A 16,778-nucleotide genomic window follows, 5' to 3' on the forward strand; every position below is an offset into this window, starting at 1 on the left:
AAGAAAGCCTGCTACTTACTGGCAAGCATCAGACTAATCAATGGAACCATGTCATTCTTTTTATAATCTCATCATGTAATTGAACAAATTTCAGACTTCATTCACAGTTTCTTGGATCAAAGAAACCATTCCTACTTTACCCATGGGCTGAAAATATTTTTTTCTTATTTGCTAAGGTCAACCAACAGAAAAAAAATAATAATTTTACACCACGAGGAAAGGACGAACAAAGGCATCTAAAGTTAATGTGTAAGTAAGGAGAACAGATTTTTTTTTTTTTTTACAGCCAGTTTCACAGCTCCTATCTAGAGATTGCTTTACCAAAAAATAGCTTACAATGGCCTCTATGCACAAGTACTGTTAGATAAAAAAACAATAGGAATGACTTTACACCTAGCTGTAAAATCCAAAGGATGGCATTACAAATTAATGTATTATTATTAAAGACACGTACAGAAAGCCATAATCATGTAGAAGGATATGCTTAGCAACTTGAAACACAATACTGTGGTTGAAGTTGGTGAGCATATCCTTCTACTTGCTTATATGAAATTAGAAAAAAAATTGTTGAGTGTATAATATTCTTTCTTTTTTCAAATCTGACAATCTTTTAGATATACATTGAAGTTCCCTGAAGAAGCAGAGAAATGTTTCTGTGAAACGTGTTGGACTACAATGTACAAATGAAGCAAACCAATTTATTCATTGTAAATCTGAATATGCAATAATATAAGCTGCTGTGCTAACGTCTGTATATCATTGCATGTTTTTATACGTTCATTTTTAAACTATTTTTGTACAATAAAATTTGTCTTTAATCTTAAATATTGTGTATGTGCTCACCTCAGTGACAACTCCATATACTTAAAAGCCCTGCTTTTTCCTTGAAGGGGTTCCCCTTTCTCATATTTCTTTTTTCAGGTTTACATTTTCTCAAAGTGCAAGGCAGTGATCTGTTGTGGGTTCAGCAGTTAAAGCCGGCCATAGACGGTTCAAATATCGGCTTGTTCAGCAGTGACCAGCCAAGATTCGAACCATGTATGGGCAAGGCTGACTGTACCCAAGTTGACTGATCAATAAACTTGAGTGCAACCAGCATGTCGTATTTTTCTACATACGGTTACTGCCAGCGGCTATAGCCGCTAGCAGTAACCATTGTATTATGCCGACTGGGAATGCCCACCCCTCCCTCCGTAGGCAGAATACAATAGTAAAGCAGGAGGCATTCCTCCATCAACACTGACTGTGTTGATAGGAGAATCAAACAATTTTCTTTCCTTCCACCTGTGGTTGAAAGAAAATAGTATAATCTATGGCCTAACTTTCAAAGCACCCAGTCAAACCACTGAACCAATGTTAACCACTCTTGCAGTGCATCAATTCTATCGTTTTGATGCTTGTTACACACGTCATCGTTTTTCCAGCTGTAAGCAATGAAAGAAATTCCATTTTTTTTAACTCATAGTTGTTCCTTTCCAGAAATCTTTAGTAAAAGGCGAAAGATTTATTTGAGCTGAAGAGAAACCAGAGTATGAAAATGCAAGAAATTGCATGGTTTTATTATACAGTATTAACAGTTTTATTAACAGTATTCAGAAGAAGTACAGTATTAGGCTTAATGTATACTAGCAGCTCCTAAACTTGAGTTTAGGAGCTTTGGTGTTTTTTTGCCAAACTCCTAAACTAAACTCAATGTGCACATAGCCTTTTAGCAGCAGAGTTTAGGAGCTGCTGCAGATAGGTGAGCCTTCCTCTCCTGAACGCGTAAGAATCACTTTCAGGATAAGAACATTTTGACCGCCTGCCGCGGGAAAAAGGAATACGCTGTAAAATCATGCCAGGATTTTGCCGCGGTTTTGGGTTTTCCCTCGGCAGGTGGTAAATCACAACCAAGTGTAAATGAAGCCTTAAGGAGCACAGTCTGTTGGGCAAACTAGACTTAGATTTCAAATACCATTACAGCAGCTAGAAAGTAAACAGGATAGTTCACAAACATATTTCACATGGGAAACAGAGCATATGTGAGATATAATTTCTATATAACTGATATTTTAAAAATTAGGAGTTTTAAAACTCTGCACAATAATTTGATGAGTAGTCATAGGCCTCAAGGTTGAAAATTGGCATAAGTACGTAATAACTCAAAGCTACAAAAGGAAGCCAAACTTTTTCCTCATCATGCACAAGTAGGAAAAAAGCCATACAATTGAACTCCATTTATGGATTAAAAGTTTTCAAACACTGGTAAAAATAGGTATTGATTAGTAGTCATAGGCCTCAAGGCTAAAAACATGGAATATAAATTACTCCAGATGGCAACTACTACCTGATTCGTAACGATTTGCAGTGATCAGTTATTAAATGCGAAAGCAATCAGGACCCCTTCTGACCTTATAGACAGCCACTGCATAACTGCTTCTATTGTCACCTGCGTTCCATATATTTTCTTTTAGACTGCTCCAAACTCAAATATTTGTCCACCAAGTAATGTTCAAACTGAGCCCCTTACATGAAACTCTTTCAGTGCTACAATAAGCAATTATTCATTTTCTTCTTTATGCACTCGAAGAGCACAAGTAAGAAGCAAATTGGCCAGCATGATCAGATCTTCATCCAAGCAAGGGCAAGGGTTTAAAACAAGCCCTTTCTATATAAACATAGCACTGCTCAAATGCATGCAATCAAATGCAAAATGCAGCGTGTGATGAGGAAAGACATAGTTGACCGGTGCCTTGCCTTCAAACCAAATATATCTCAATAGGACTTGCTGAGAAACCCAAAGCAAAGCAGTTCAAACACAGCCTCTGAACTGTCATTTTCACTACTCTAATAAAGTGGGAATTTTTTGACCTGTGCTTGACCTGTGTGTCAAACACACATCAAATGCAGGAAAACACAACTTCTGTTCTGTACACAAGCACTAAGTCATGAGGCCCTGTTGTGTCTCTTCATGGAGAGGCCAAGTGCTTAAAATATGTTTGAAAATGAATTTCAGAGCTTTTGCGATGTAAATAAGTCTGTACTGTAATGGAAATTCAACCTAAATGTCAAACTATTTCTTAGATAGATAAGTGCATATTTTCCCATTTAACCAATTCCAGCCAAGGCCAATTCTGGCACTCCTCTCCTACATGTAAAAACCATCATTTTCTTGCTAGAAATCTACTCAGAACCCAAACATTATATATATATTTTTTAACAGAGAACCTAGGGAATAAAATAGCAGTCGTTGCAACTTTTTATGTCACACAGTATTCGTGCAGCAATTCTTTTGGAAATAGAAACTGTTTCATGAATTAAAAAAAAAAAGAGTAAAGTTAGCACAACTTTTTTGTATCATATGTATAATGTGAAAGATGATGTTACGCAGTAAATAGATACCTAAAATGTCACGCTTTAAAATTGTGCACACTTGTGGCATGGCGCCAAATTTCTGTACCTAAAATTCTCCATAGGCTATGGTTTACATATTTTTACAGGTTACCTGTTTAGAGTTACAGAGGAGGTCTTGCGCTAGAATTATTACTCTCAGTTTAACGTTCGCGTCGATACCTCTCATGTGTGGTTTGAACGCCGTTTATATATGCGGGTGCAAGGTACGTATGCGTTAGCTTCTGCGTGTGAGCACCTGGGAATGGGAGAGCTTTAATTTTTTTTTTTTTTTTTTACACTTTCCCTTTAATTTTTTTTTTGTTAACACTTTTATTCCTATTACATGGAATGTAAACATCCCTTGTAATAGAAATAGGGCATGACAGGTCTCTCTTTATGGAGAGATCTGGGGTCTATAAGACCCCAGATCTCTCCTCTAGGCTGGAAAGCCTGAGATAAAAAAAAAAAAAATATGGACGTCCTATGGGTAGGAAGTGGTTAACAAAAAAAAAAATAATAATAATAGAGTTTTAATTTATATTCCTAAATTAAGGGAGTACATATTTTGGCTGCCTTAAAAGATAAGGAGTTTGGCAGTTTAATAAAGTATATCTAGACCCAAGAACAGAGCATTAATATATTGCAGTATCAGTCCTTAAATGTGGTGGATACAGTTGCTTTTTCGTGTTTTTTTTCATTTATTTTCACCTGGTGATCCTCCCAGTGCCATCCTTTAAGTCCTAACATGACAACCCTCACTAACCATACTGTAGCTATGAAGAAGCAGTGTCGTCACCATAGGACAGGAGGTTGGTTAAGGCTAAAGAACACCTCCCCCTCTCCTCATCTTTATATCATGGGGGAGAATTGTTCTATAGTTTACAAAAGAAAACATGTTATACCACAGGAGCAAGTAACCCAGCAAAATACATTTATAGTTAGTCCTTCTTTTTGCTCTTAATGCAGGCCTGTTTAGCATTGCAGCTTCCAAAATGAATTAAAGCTAAGTGATATTTATCAGTGAAACTAGTCAAAATAAAGAGTGGTTACTTTGATGATTTTTTAAATTGTTTAATTTCATTACCTAGGGCTTGCTTTGTGAATGAATGGTATGAAAAATATCCTTATACTGATTGTATAAAGACTTGGCTACAAAGAACAGAAAAAAAAAACAGAAAAAGAAAAACACAGGTACATGACTTATGCAGCCCTAGATCAAAATAAAACAAAGATATGCTCATAATAACAAATTTTCACTTTTCAGTCTCCAATATACAATAGGGACAACACAATTCTGGAAGTTTGCTGTATGGATGCTTTCCTTGCTCGAGTTTTCATTTATCGGTCATACTGTGTATCCAGTATTGGGTATGCAATAGTATGGTAAAGTCCACACCTCTCTGCCCCAATCTATTCTAAAACAAAAGTTCCCAAACTGTGCAAAGGCATGGTATTCTACCACATTAAATTCAAATAAGGCACAAAACAAAAGCAACACCTACAACCTCACTAACCAAACATACAACAAACACTCCATGTGTAGACCGAAGTACATGGCAATGTTCTAAAAGGAACACAGAAGGCCCACTCTAGCCTATACAGTGGTGGATTATGACAAGAGAAATTATGAGGATATTGACTTTTTTAGCACAGTAAATAATTACAGGCAAGCTTTGTGCACATATACCTTATAAATGAATATTTGTGAATGAGAACTTGTCAAGCTAGTTTTACATCTGGTAACGAAAACAAAAAAAAAAAAATCTGTTGTACATGTTCTAGACCAACAGCTGCTTTTGCAATCTACATCCATCAAAATCACTTTTGAAAAAGCACTGCTAAAAACCAACAACGAGATTGTCCAAACACACACAACCACCAAAATGCATCCATTTATGCCACTTAAAGTTGACTGTTGATTGAATAATCATTTCTCCTCCACTACAGTACTCATTTTAACATGAACAACAGCAAACATTTCTGTAAATTTTTTTTCAAAAAATCAGTAAAATAAATACCGCAAAAGGCAGAACTTTACCTGAGTTCGGTTGAAAGCCACACGTGCAAATACTGCCTGCGAGATTCCAGCCCGCTTCAGTTCGTCGCGTACCCACTGGTAGATATCGGAAGACACCTCTGTGTTGGGTGAGACTTGTTGCTCCAAAGGCTTGTTCATTGATCGACTGACTGGAGGAGGGTGGTTCAAGTACTGCTGGTTTAAGGACTGCTGGGCTAAAAGTCTGTTCACTGCGTATTGCTGGTTCAGTAACTGAGCCATCACCAGCTGCTGATTAACTAACTGAGGGCTGATGGGAGCAGATACAAGTCCTGGATGCAAGTTAGGAAGCGGTGTCCGGACAGGTGGCTGACTGCTCAGAGAGTGCTGTACTGGGGAAGAAGGCTTTTCAGGGGTATTACCGGGCACAGGCTGCTGACCAAAGTTCACATGATTTGTATTTTGTTGAGATAATTCCTCTTCCATGTCAACTACAAAGACCAAAATAGAAATATTAGTAAAAGTTTCTTTTTAGACTATCAGCAAATCTAAGTTCTATAGTAATGTACAGAAGCCTGCCTATTATTTAAGATTTAGGGCTGCAGTGTGAAGTGGCTTTCAAGGCTAAATAGTTACTTGCATCCTTCTTCTTGTACTGACGTGCAGTATTAGTGGAGGATTAATTACCTATTTTAATCAAGTTACCTTAATCAGTGTTCTCTGTGTAACCAGAATCCACGGCCCATCTAACAAACTCACTGGATGAGCATCTTCTACAGCATAACTTATAACTTCCTATGCCTGCTTCCTGCATCACCAATGATATTATAACTCAGGTTTAGTTCATACCTATACATGTGCAGTGGTTAATCAGGATTGAAACGGCCACGAGCCTGCAATGGGGCTGTCTGGAAATTCTTCTCCTGCTTACTAAAATGGTGCTCTCAGATCACTAGATTTCTGGCAAAATGGATTGGGGAAGATTGTACTACAGCAATGCGTAGAATAAAAATTGAAGTACCATGTAAATATTTGCTTCCTGTCTTCATCTACAAGCTTAAAGTGTTTGTTATCCCAGCATTTCAAATTCTTGATATGTGCCTGCTGTACCATGCACCTATATGAAAAAGTATCTTTGTATTGCTTCCTTTGTGTGAGATCCCTGGTGTTCCTGCTAGTCCCTCTGCTTTCCTGTTAAAAACTGATCTCACTAGGCAGGAGACCTCATCGTGATCAGTTCTCTAGCTGTGCTATCCTCCAAAGATCAGACTTTTCCTGATGCACTCCCCCCCCCCCCCCCGGCACTGCCATTTACTGGGAATATCAGTGTAATCTTGCTTCTCCTCCCCCAGCTCTTATGCAGCTAAGAACATAGGGAATGTGATCACCTATGAAAAAGGGAAAAGAGTATTTATAATATTTTTATATCTATACACAAATGTTTGCCTCTTATTTCAATTTTAAACTGAATGGGGTATTTTACAAGGTGATCGTTTACAATCACTATAATATTCACTTAAGACCCAAATGTACCTTTAAGGTCTAGAATGGTAGGCAGGTGATCTATTTGCAGATATTTTTTAAAGATTTTTTTGGTTTTTTCTTTCTTGCATACTGAAGAAATGCACTGTTTACTTCTTCAGTATATTTGTTCACGACAAAGGGCTATGTAAGGGGAAGCTGATAACTTCCAACTAAGGGAGACCTCTGCTTTAAAACCTATATAGAGAAGGTAAGTAGTTTTAGGTTTGCTGAAGATTCTATATGCATGAAAAAGGAAAACACTAAAATTAAAGGATACCTTTCATATGAGCTGCCTGGCTTTGATACTCTGAGTCACTCACCCAAAGCAAGGGTTTATTCAAATAGGGTTTGGCAATATAAACTGAAAGCTGATTGGTTTCTAGGCAGAGTTGCACCATATTTTGCACTCTCCAGCTTTGGTAAATAATCCCTACAGTTTGCAATAGGGAATGCCTTATCTATGAAATATGTGCCTGTCATGAGGAAGAATACTGACATGGTGATGTGAAAAAATAGGGTTACTGTTTTATAATAGAACAAATACCTTAGTCGAGGTTGTGAAATATACAGTGGGAATAGAAAAGAAACACCCACCTTGAAAACAATCACATTTTGTTGCTTTGCAGCCTGAAATAAAGACAGACACAGTTTTTGTTTTATCCTGCTGTATTTACTAGTGTAAATTTTAACATCCAAGTGAAATATATAACAACAACATGTCAGAAAAAAATAAATAAATTCAAAAACAAAATCACTGAGTTGGAAAAAGGAACACCCCCCTTATGACCACATAGTGGTTGAAGGAGAATGTCTGTGCATGGCATAGTCAGAGCCCAGACCTAAACCTCATTAAAAAACTGTGGAATGACCATCAACTTTAACTGAACTTGAGCAATTCTGCATAGAAGAGTAGGCAAATATTGCAAGGTCTAGATGTGAAAAGTTAGTATAGACATATCCCAACAGACTAAAGGCTGTAATTAAAGCAAAAGGTGGTTCAACAAAATACTGACATAAGGTGGTTGATGTTTTTTCCAACTCAGTAATTCCGTTTTTTTCTGACATTTCTTTATTTCGGGCTGCAAAGCAACAAAATTTGATTATTTAAAAGGGGGGGGTTAATCTTTTCTTTACCTACACAATGTCACAAACTCTGCTGTATTATATTGGTCAAAGAATGAAATCATACTGCCATCTGACATATTGAGATAAATATTTTTTTAAATGCCCTTGGGGTTCATTGAATTAATACAGCGCTGACCTTGTATTTGAAAAGTTCAGATAAGTGATGAGCCAGTTCCAAAATAGATTTTGGCATTGAGCAGCACATCTGATTAATTCTGCTATCAGATAGTTAAGAAGGCAAAGTTCATTCACATTAATTAAAAACAAATATTCTCTCGCTCGCTCTCTCACACACACATACATATATATATATATATATATATATATATATATATATATATATAGATCTAGATCTATATAGATAGATATATAGATATATCTATATATTTATTATATTTTATAAACACACACACATGTATACGACTTATGGTTAGATGTCTTCTACACAAGACTTATGTATTGGTGGCACACAAAATACATGAGCACAAAACTTAGAGATTTCTTATGACATGAATGCAGGTGAGCATGCCATACAATAGCTAATCTGAAATAAATCACATGATGCATGATAGTCAGAGTTCAGGCCAACTGGATAGATCTCATGTATCTGCCATGATGAAACCAAAAATATCCAAGCATTTGGTGCTTGAGCATCAGAAATGTGCAGGCTGCCAAACTGTATAGCACCTGAGTGTGCCTAAAAAAGCCTCATTAAAAGCAAAAGTATTCATAATCCCAAATGTAAAATCAATTTTACAGATACTGTATAAATGCAAAAGTACACATGGGAGTTCAAAAGCTGGATCAGGGAGTTTAAAGAATACTAAGTCATGTCTTGATCTTTAGCCCACAGCAACCCACTTTATCTTCAGTTGCATAAACCAGCTCCAGGACTTTTGAAAAGCCAAAGTATGTGAGTCCATTAGCAAGAGTACTAATAATAAAATTAGCCATTGGGTGCAGTTTTAAGGCACATTGGCTACGTGGCTGCTTGCTCTTGCCTTGTTTTAATTAAGTAATGGACAATTAATTTAACAAGTACAACAAGCTGCATGTGAACATTTTGTGCTATAATATGAAATGTCTACATTCTGCAGCTATGCCTAATTATCAATATAGTTTCATTTACTGCATGAAAGGTAGGCAAAGTGAATCAGACTGAGGCAACTAAGTGCTTGTAGTAACCATGTGTGATGTTGTCTGATAATCAACACAATATATGAATGACTGTTTTGGGCAAGGGAAGTTGCATATTGCAAGGGAATTTCGCCAGAGCTTAGTAAACTTTGCTAAGAATACCCAATCAAGTATAAGAAAAATTAAAGAAACGGCAACCAATTAGATGATGAAGCTAGGAGAGTTTTACTAAGCTCTGAGGATGATTCCCTTGCAAAGTTAGCAGCCTATTTGCCTTTATTAAATCAACCCCAATGTTTCTTTCGATGCGCTGCTCACCATCAAGCAGTGCTCAATCCACTTCATTAAAAAAAAAAATTGTGTAATAGAAATAAATTTGCAATGAAACTTTCTTTGCAGCAATTTTGGTATTGTGTAGTCATGTAACTATATATCCATACTTACTTGTGGCAACAGGAGTCCAGCAAAATGATTGTTCATTAGGTGAATGATACTAAATAAGATGAGCCCAGTTTCACTTTAAATATCTAATAATGTGTGTGGGAAATTAGAAAAACAGGATTTTTGCCAATATGAAATTGTTGATTGAAGTGAACTTTGCAAAGTAAACAGTCTCTGTTCCTTTAATAAATCAACCCCAATATATTCATGTATTTTCTTCAATGAATGTGTATATATAGTATATATCCATTCAGTTTTATACAACACTGTTTTGTGGGCCAGCTCCCTGGGCACCATAGTTGATATGCTTGAAAGACTATTTTTTTATTTTTTTTGATTATTTACATTGCCAGGTCTTCCAGTCCATGTGCATAACCAAATTTGTACACACATACTAGGGCCAATTTATAAAGGAGCCACTTATACTACCAGCATGTCTTCTGGAGTTGATTACGTGCAGCAGAAAAAAATAAGTGTCCTGCCCTACCAAACAAGGCCGTGCTGTGTGTCAGAGCTGTGTTAATATCAGGGCAGAATTGGCAAATATACAAATCTTTTGGCAGATAAAATAACTCCCTATATATGTATTTTACCTGTAAATTTAGCAGTTTGCCTGGATTTTAGATTTAAATTCAACAAAAACAAACAAATCTCTTTATAGTTAAGAATATCTGAGATATTAACTAAAAGGACTCTCTAATGTCTTGTTTCTGCGATAGGCAATAACAGTGGATGTAGGCTAGACTAGGGACAATATTCTACAACAAAGGACAGATCAGGCCAAGTTGACAGCTCAAAGCAATGCAACAGAAAACAATGCATTGTTTTAATTAAAAAAGGTAATTTGTCTGTATGGATAGTTTCTTTGCTCTAGTGTTTGAAACTGCTAAAATCTCAGCACTTTTCTCTGTGCCAAAACAATTGGGAAGGCAATGTTAAAATAGGGAAGCTTAAACAAAGCACACTATAATTTACATGCCACAGCAAGAGACATCTATTAAGTATATGGATAAACCATTAAAAAGGAGTAGCTGACAAATGTATTTACAAACTACATATCTACAGCTTTTAAAGTATTTCTCTCAAAAATACAAAGTAATGGGACTTTATACATGTCATTTAAACTGGATACTCGTCAGCATATTGAAGAAAATGGTTCTACATTCACACCAATGAACTACTTAATCTTAGAGAGGAGAAACAAATTTTTTACAAAGAACTATAAAGATAAAACAAATATAGTTCTATGCTCAAAGCACAGGCTTGGAGAACAAAGCTCAAAGCGTGGAATTGTTAAAGCCCGTCAGGACCTTTTTGCCATCTGTGTCCGACTGGAGGGATTTATCCTCACTTCCTGTCCTGTAGACACATTAGGAAATTAGAAAAAATCTCACCAAATTAAGGGAAACCTCTTTAGTCACCAGTGTGTCCCTATCAGATTTTCTTCTATTCCTAATTCAATGCCAACTAAAAAACCACCCCAGCGAGGACGCACATTAAAAACCTGACAGAGCTTTTAACCCTTCCATAGTAATTTTTGCTAATGCAACTTAGGCAATAAAACAATGGTATGACATGTAACTATAGGCAGCTGTCACTTTACCTATCTGTAGTTTTATTATGCAAGCCAACAATTACACTACACTAAAACAGAAGGTAAATTTAACTTACTCTTACTAAAAACATAGATAACTCTTTACCCACTCACACCAGTATGGGGCCAAATAGTGAAATAAAACAAAGCAAGAAAGAAATGCCAATGAAAATGCAACATCGTGCATTAATCAGAATGAAGTTTTTTGTGATAACTCATAAATATCTGTAAATTTTGTATATATTTTTTTATTTTAGAGATGTTCCACCATAACAGACTGCAATGCTACCGTGTACACAGCCAGCTCATCCCCATATTACACTGCCTTTAAAGGGGAGGCCATGCTGATGGAACTCCAACAATCTGAATTCACACTTGAATTTAACGGTATAAACACCTGGTATAAGCATTGTGGCCTGGTGCCACATTGCCCACAAGTGAATATTCTGTGCATTGTAGTGTGTTGCATTGTCAAAAATGATGGTAGTGCACTTTTATTTTCATGCATTAGGGGCATCTTGGGAGTCAACTTAAAATAAATGCAACACGCCTCAATGCACAAAAACATGTGAATGTATTCTTACTAAAGAACCAAGGGAGAATCTCACTGAAACTACTCCTCAGCTGACTGAAGCTGACCTCTTAGGGAAAACATATAAGAGCTGTTTCCACAAATGCTACCAAAAATATCCTTTAATCAAGGACAGAAACTATGGTCTAAGGCTAAGCCAATTGAACAGGAATGGTGAAATATTACACAGTAAATCACAGCTCACAACTGTAACATAGCTTAGCCTATAATGTATAAAGAAATGTTGCCCCAATTGGCAATGTTTTTTCGCTGTTTGAGTGGTTGAGTGGTCAGTGATAGCAAAAAACCACTGTAACTCCATTGTTAACAACTTTGACAAAATTACCATTTCACTATTGTATTGGTTTATTACAAAACATATACAATTATGAGTGGGTTTTTTTTATATTGTAAAATATCCTCAGCACTGTTTTCAAACAGAATACCTTGCTGAGGAGGCTTCCTTTATCAGACCCATAAGCTGCACACGTTTGATTGTGCTGAGGCATCTTATCAGCATCAACATGAATAAGCTGTGCGCAGCTTGAAAGTCAGACAACAGTAGTTTTGAGAAACTCAACTTATTAGACTTAATTTCAGATTCCATGCTTATAATAAAAAAACTGTAAAAATGACCAATAACTTTAATTGAGGCTTTATTTGGGCATTGACTGTCTTTACTGTACTAAAACTTGATGTATTTGCCAAAGCATTCATTATACAGAAAGTTTTTATTTATTTATTAATTTTTTTATAAACTATGGCTTCTATCAATTTGTCATGGCAAAGGCATCTGTCCTTCTAATACCAATAAACTAAATAAATTATTTTACCCATTGTGGTATGACTGAAAGCCTGAAGACTATGTAGACCAGAGCCGCTAAAATAGAAAAAAAGACTGTACATATCACATTCTTCCTCTTCCTCAACCTCAATTTACAAAATTTATATTGGCTCCTAATTGTGAATCTAAAGGATTCTAATTATGACTTTATCCAATGTCACTGAAAACAATCACTTTATGCAATTGTTTTTGTACTTACCCATCATATCTCTTGTCTTCTTGAAATGTTTATACCACCTTCCAAATTCTTGACATTTTGCTGCTGAGACATTTGCATAGTAAGTGCTGTTCACAATGGAAGAAATCATACTCTGCACAAAAAAGGAAAGGAAAACCAAATGAAAAAAAGGGGAATAAAGCACACAATGTGTCACAAGTAAAGAAAAAAGTGTCAGTGTGACTGATTAAAAAAATAAAATAACAAGCAAATTTATTTTTTTCAAATAAAATTAAAATTGAAACAAGTAGCATGAATTCTATGTTGGTTCTATTGACATATCTAAGCAGTATGAAAGCTGTGGCTGCAGAGTTGCATTGCATATGGGAATTACATATGAGAATTAATAAGCACAATTTGAATTTGTAAAATGTTAACATACAACAATAAACTAAATTTACTTTACCATAACATTTACCAAAAAAAAAAAAAAAGTCTGGCAGTAGAAACTCGTATTTGTATGTAGTCTCTTCTTAGAAAATGTATGCCTGAGCTGAAATGATTACCACTACCACTGATGACATCTATAGACATTCCATAAAGACCGTCACCAGCTCACACTTAGGTATAATGTGTGCCAGGACTTCTCAGGGTTGATTTCCTGAAGGAAAACAGACTGTTCACTTTGCAAGGGAAGTTGCACTTTACAGGGAAATTTCCCCAGAGTTTAGTGAATGAGGTGACCCTTTGCTGACTTTCGTCGTCCAAATATGCGCAAGAAAAATGCTTCTTTTTTTTTTTTTTACAACTACAATATACAAGCCAACCTCAATGCACTATTTACATTCATAGGTGATAACATAAGGAAATCCAGGGAATATTGGATTGCCTCCTAGGGGATTAGGAAGGTATTTTCCCCCCTGCTGAAGTAAAGTGGATCAGGCTTTATTGGGGGGTTTTGCCTTCTTCTGGATCAACTGTGCCATTGTTTGAACTGGATGAACTTGTGTTTTTTTTCAACCAGAATAACTATGTAACAATGAAATTGGAACTAAGTGTGAGCATGCCCAAAAATCATGTATATGCTGCTTAAAGATCTGCATGACTTTCCACTGGAAAGTGTTTCTTTTAATTTTCTTGAGGCTTTTGTTCTTTAGTTTTATCTGGTAATCCTGTTAGAAACACATTTCCTGTCCTAAGGTGACAGTGCTCACTTGTTCGCAGTACTGTATCTGTGGAGAAGAAGCACTTTCAGGACTACTGTAGGCCAGGACTGCAGAAAGCGGAAGAGGTGTTTTGTAGTAAACAGAGACAGCTGCAAACAATGCTGATAAGAGTGCAGCACAGCCAGACAGCACAGGAAGCTATCACCTTACTAGATATCTGTCAGGATCAACAAGTTTTTTTTTTCACACACTGAATAGATAAAGCAAAACACTTTCAATGGCATATTTAGCAGACCAAAGGGGAACAATTAGTAGAAATTCATGGTTACATTTTTTTTTAGGATTTATATTAAGCATTCATTTATAAAGTATCTCCAAGGCCAAACAATACACAACTGCAATCTATAAAGTGTAGACTGTCCCCTTTCAAAAATAATAAAAATAAAGAGTTTCTACATGGGAAGATCTAAAATGCCATAAACAACATGGCTAAAACAGTACAGGCTATGCCCCAGATGGATTTAAATAATTTGTAGTTATCCAGAACTAGAGTAGGAGGTGCAGAAAAAAAATTTCCATCTGATTTACCCAAACAAGGAAAACATTTTTTTTTTTTCATACCGCTTTGCAAGCAAAATAAACACTGCGAGAAAAAACATATTTACAAATCTGGTTTACTAGTGTTTAAAGATTTCAAGCTCTATAAAGTAGAGAGGGCAACGACTGAAACAACTTATTTACACAATTATCTAAATATGATTAAACAGCTGATGGACAAATATTAAACTCGAAAATGTATAGTCATTTCAGCTTAATGTAATCCTCTCTCTGTAAACACCCAAGATGATTTTTTTTTCCCAACCAGAACAGTCCTGACATCTCATAAGCCTAAGGGTGAATAGCAAGAGATTGTTTTCGATCGTTATAAATATTCAAGAGACAGGCAGACCATCTGCTTTCATAATACAGGTAAAAGGAAGGCTGGAATGGAGAACACTTTGCAAAATGGTTCTTCGCAAAGTCTTCCTTTCCAAAAAAATTTAAAGACAGATGTCAAAACTGTTTAAACAGTGTAATCTGGACATTAGAAAAAGCAATATTTCTCCTGTATCACAGACGTCGATACTTCACCCATCTGTGTGGCTACAAATTTCTACAACTTGTCCATAATAATTTATACCAGGAAATTATATGGGTCTGTAAAACCAAGACTTTACAACTCTGCAAGACAAGTCATGACAGCTTGGGGCAATGCATCTAAAATATTGCCCACATACAAAGTCATTATTAAAGCACATGTACAGTATGCATGCAAACTTAGAATGGAACAGAAATACACAATTGTTGTTTGCATAATTGTTGTTTCACAGAATCATATGTGGCCACAAAAATCACACAAAATATTACTGACTACCAAAATATTACTGAGTACCATCGCTATAACTGGTAATTTTATAAACGCAAAACAAGACTTTACTATGGTGGCAAGTATCATGATGAAAGAAATGTTCCTTCTATTTTTCCAAAACTTCATAATAACCTATGAAGGCAATCAATAGGGCAGTTCTGAGAGCTACATAAGTAGTCAAGTAACATGAACAAAACAGAGCTCAGCTGTACCAGTGACCAAAACAAAATAAAATTAAATAAATCCTTTTTAATTTAACATTTACCAGTTGAAGCTAAACTAAAATACGTTAATAAATATATGACTCCCTCGTGACTCAACATACAAAGAAAACCTCTATTTAAATGCAGTATTTTTTTTAAAGAAACTCAACAAATTGTGTCCACCATTGAGACAAAGTCTATTTCAAAACTTCTATCATGACAGAAATCCAATATTCATGAGTGCATTCCTCTACCATCTAGACTATAAACTCACCAGAAGAGTTGGACCCCCTTAGAAAATGAAGGTAAAAATGCTTAACATTTAGATTAGAAGGCCTGACTGGATCATAATGGAAAAACAAGCAATTTGCCTCTTTACCATTGGTTTCTTGAAATAGAAATAACCAAAGGAGAGGCCTCCTGTATTTTCAGTGACTCTTTCACATTCCCTGGCACTGTGAGATAAACTGTGACATAAAAAGAACCTTACCTCTGCATTCCATCTCATAGCTCATCTTTTTAAAAAAACTTGTGTTTACCCCTGGGCTAGACACTAAATCCTTTCGCTTTGCCTTTTACACTGCAGCATTGTCAAAATGTATTGGAGATGCCTCTGTCTGAAACATTGTAGTTCCATCAAATTTCGTATTATATACATGCCATACAAAAAATAGTTTACACAAGATTTGGGTCAGAGAGGGGGCATATCCATCGTCTATGGGCTATTACTTAGTTCTCCACACAAACTGGCCTATATGGTAGACTGGAAGAGGGGCCTTTATGTTGTTAAAGAACTGATTCAATGACATATGAGCTGTCAAGCCTCTTAGAAGGAAATGTTAACTGTTACAATGAAGCCAGTTTTAAAGTCCTAACAAGGTGGTTCTTGGTTCCTTCTCACCTTTCAAAAATGTACCCGATTTCCTCTCCCTGTTGTTTTAGGGGATATAATCTCCTAGGGACAATGTATCATGTTTGGTGGGAATGTCCAAAGATCTGAGGTTCCTAAAATAAAATATTTTGCCTTGCTGAGATGGGTAACTGGTCTACCAATACAGCAAATTGCCTAGTATAGGTTTACTTAATGAACCTGTGGAGCATGCGCCTCACTCTATTCAAGATCGGTCTTCTTTATTATTTAAATGGCTAAGATTACCAAAGCCAGATTGTTGAAAGGACCTCAGTTTCTCTATCCCAAGCCCAGCAAAAGGTTTAATAGGTTATGACCCACAAAAAATAG

The 16,778-nt window shown here is 36.0% G+C and overlaps 1 protein-coding gene across 4 annotated transcripts in view; it reads right to left on the bottom strand.

The window, feature by feature from the left end:
- SATB1 (SATB homeobox 1) overlaps positions 1-16,778 on the bottom strand; it is a 182,140-nt gene that overhangs the window by 104,344 nt on the left and 61,018 nt on the right. For all 4 annotated transcript variants that reach the window (XM_082258588.1, XM_082258587.1, XM_082258585.1 and 1 more), the window contains exons 6-7: positions 12,804-12,915; positions 5,411-5,859 (exon numbers count right to left, since the gene is read on the bottom strand). In XM_082258588.1, coding sequence (XP_082114714.1) covers positions 5,411-5,859; positions 12,804-12,915 — 561 coding nt within the window. The remainder of the gene's footprint in view (positions 1-5,410; positions 5,860-12,803; positions 12,916-16,778) is intronic.

Source organism: Pelophylax lessonae (assembly GCF_965119305.1).
Source record: "Pelophylax lessonae genome assembly, chromosome: 5".
In the NCBI taxonomy this organism is placed as follows: Eukaryota; Metazoa; Chordata; class Amphibia; order Anura; family Ranidae; genus Pelophylax; species Pelophylax lessonae.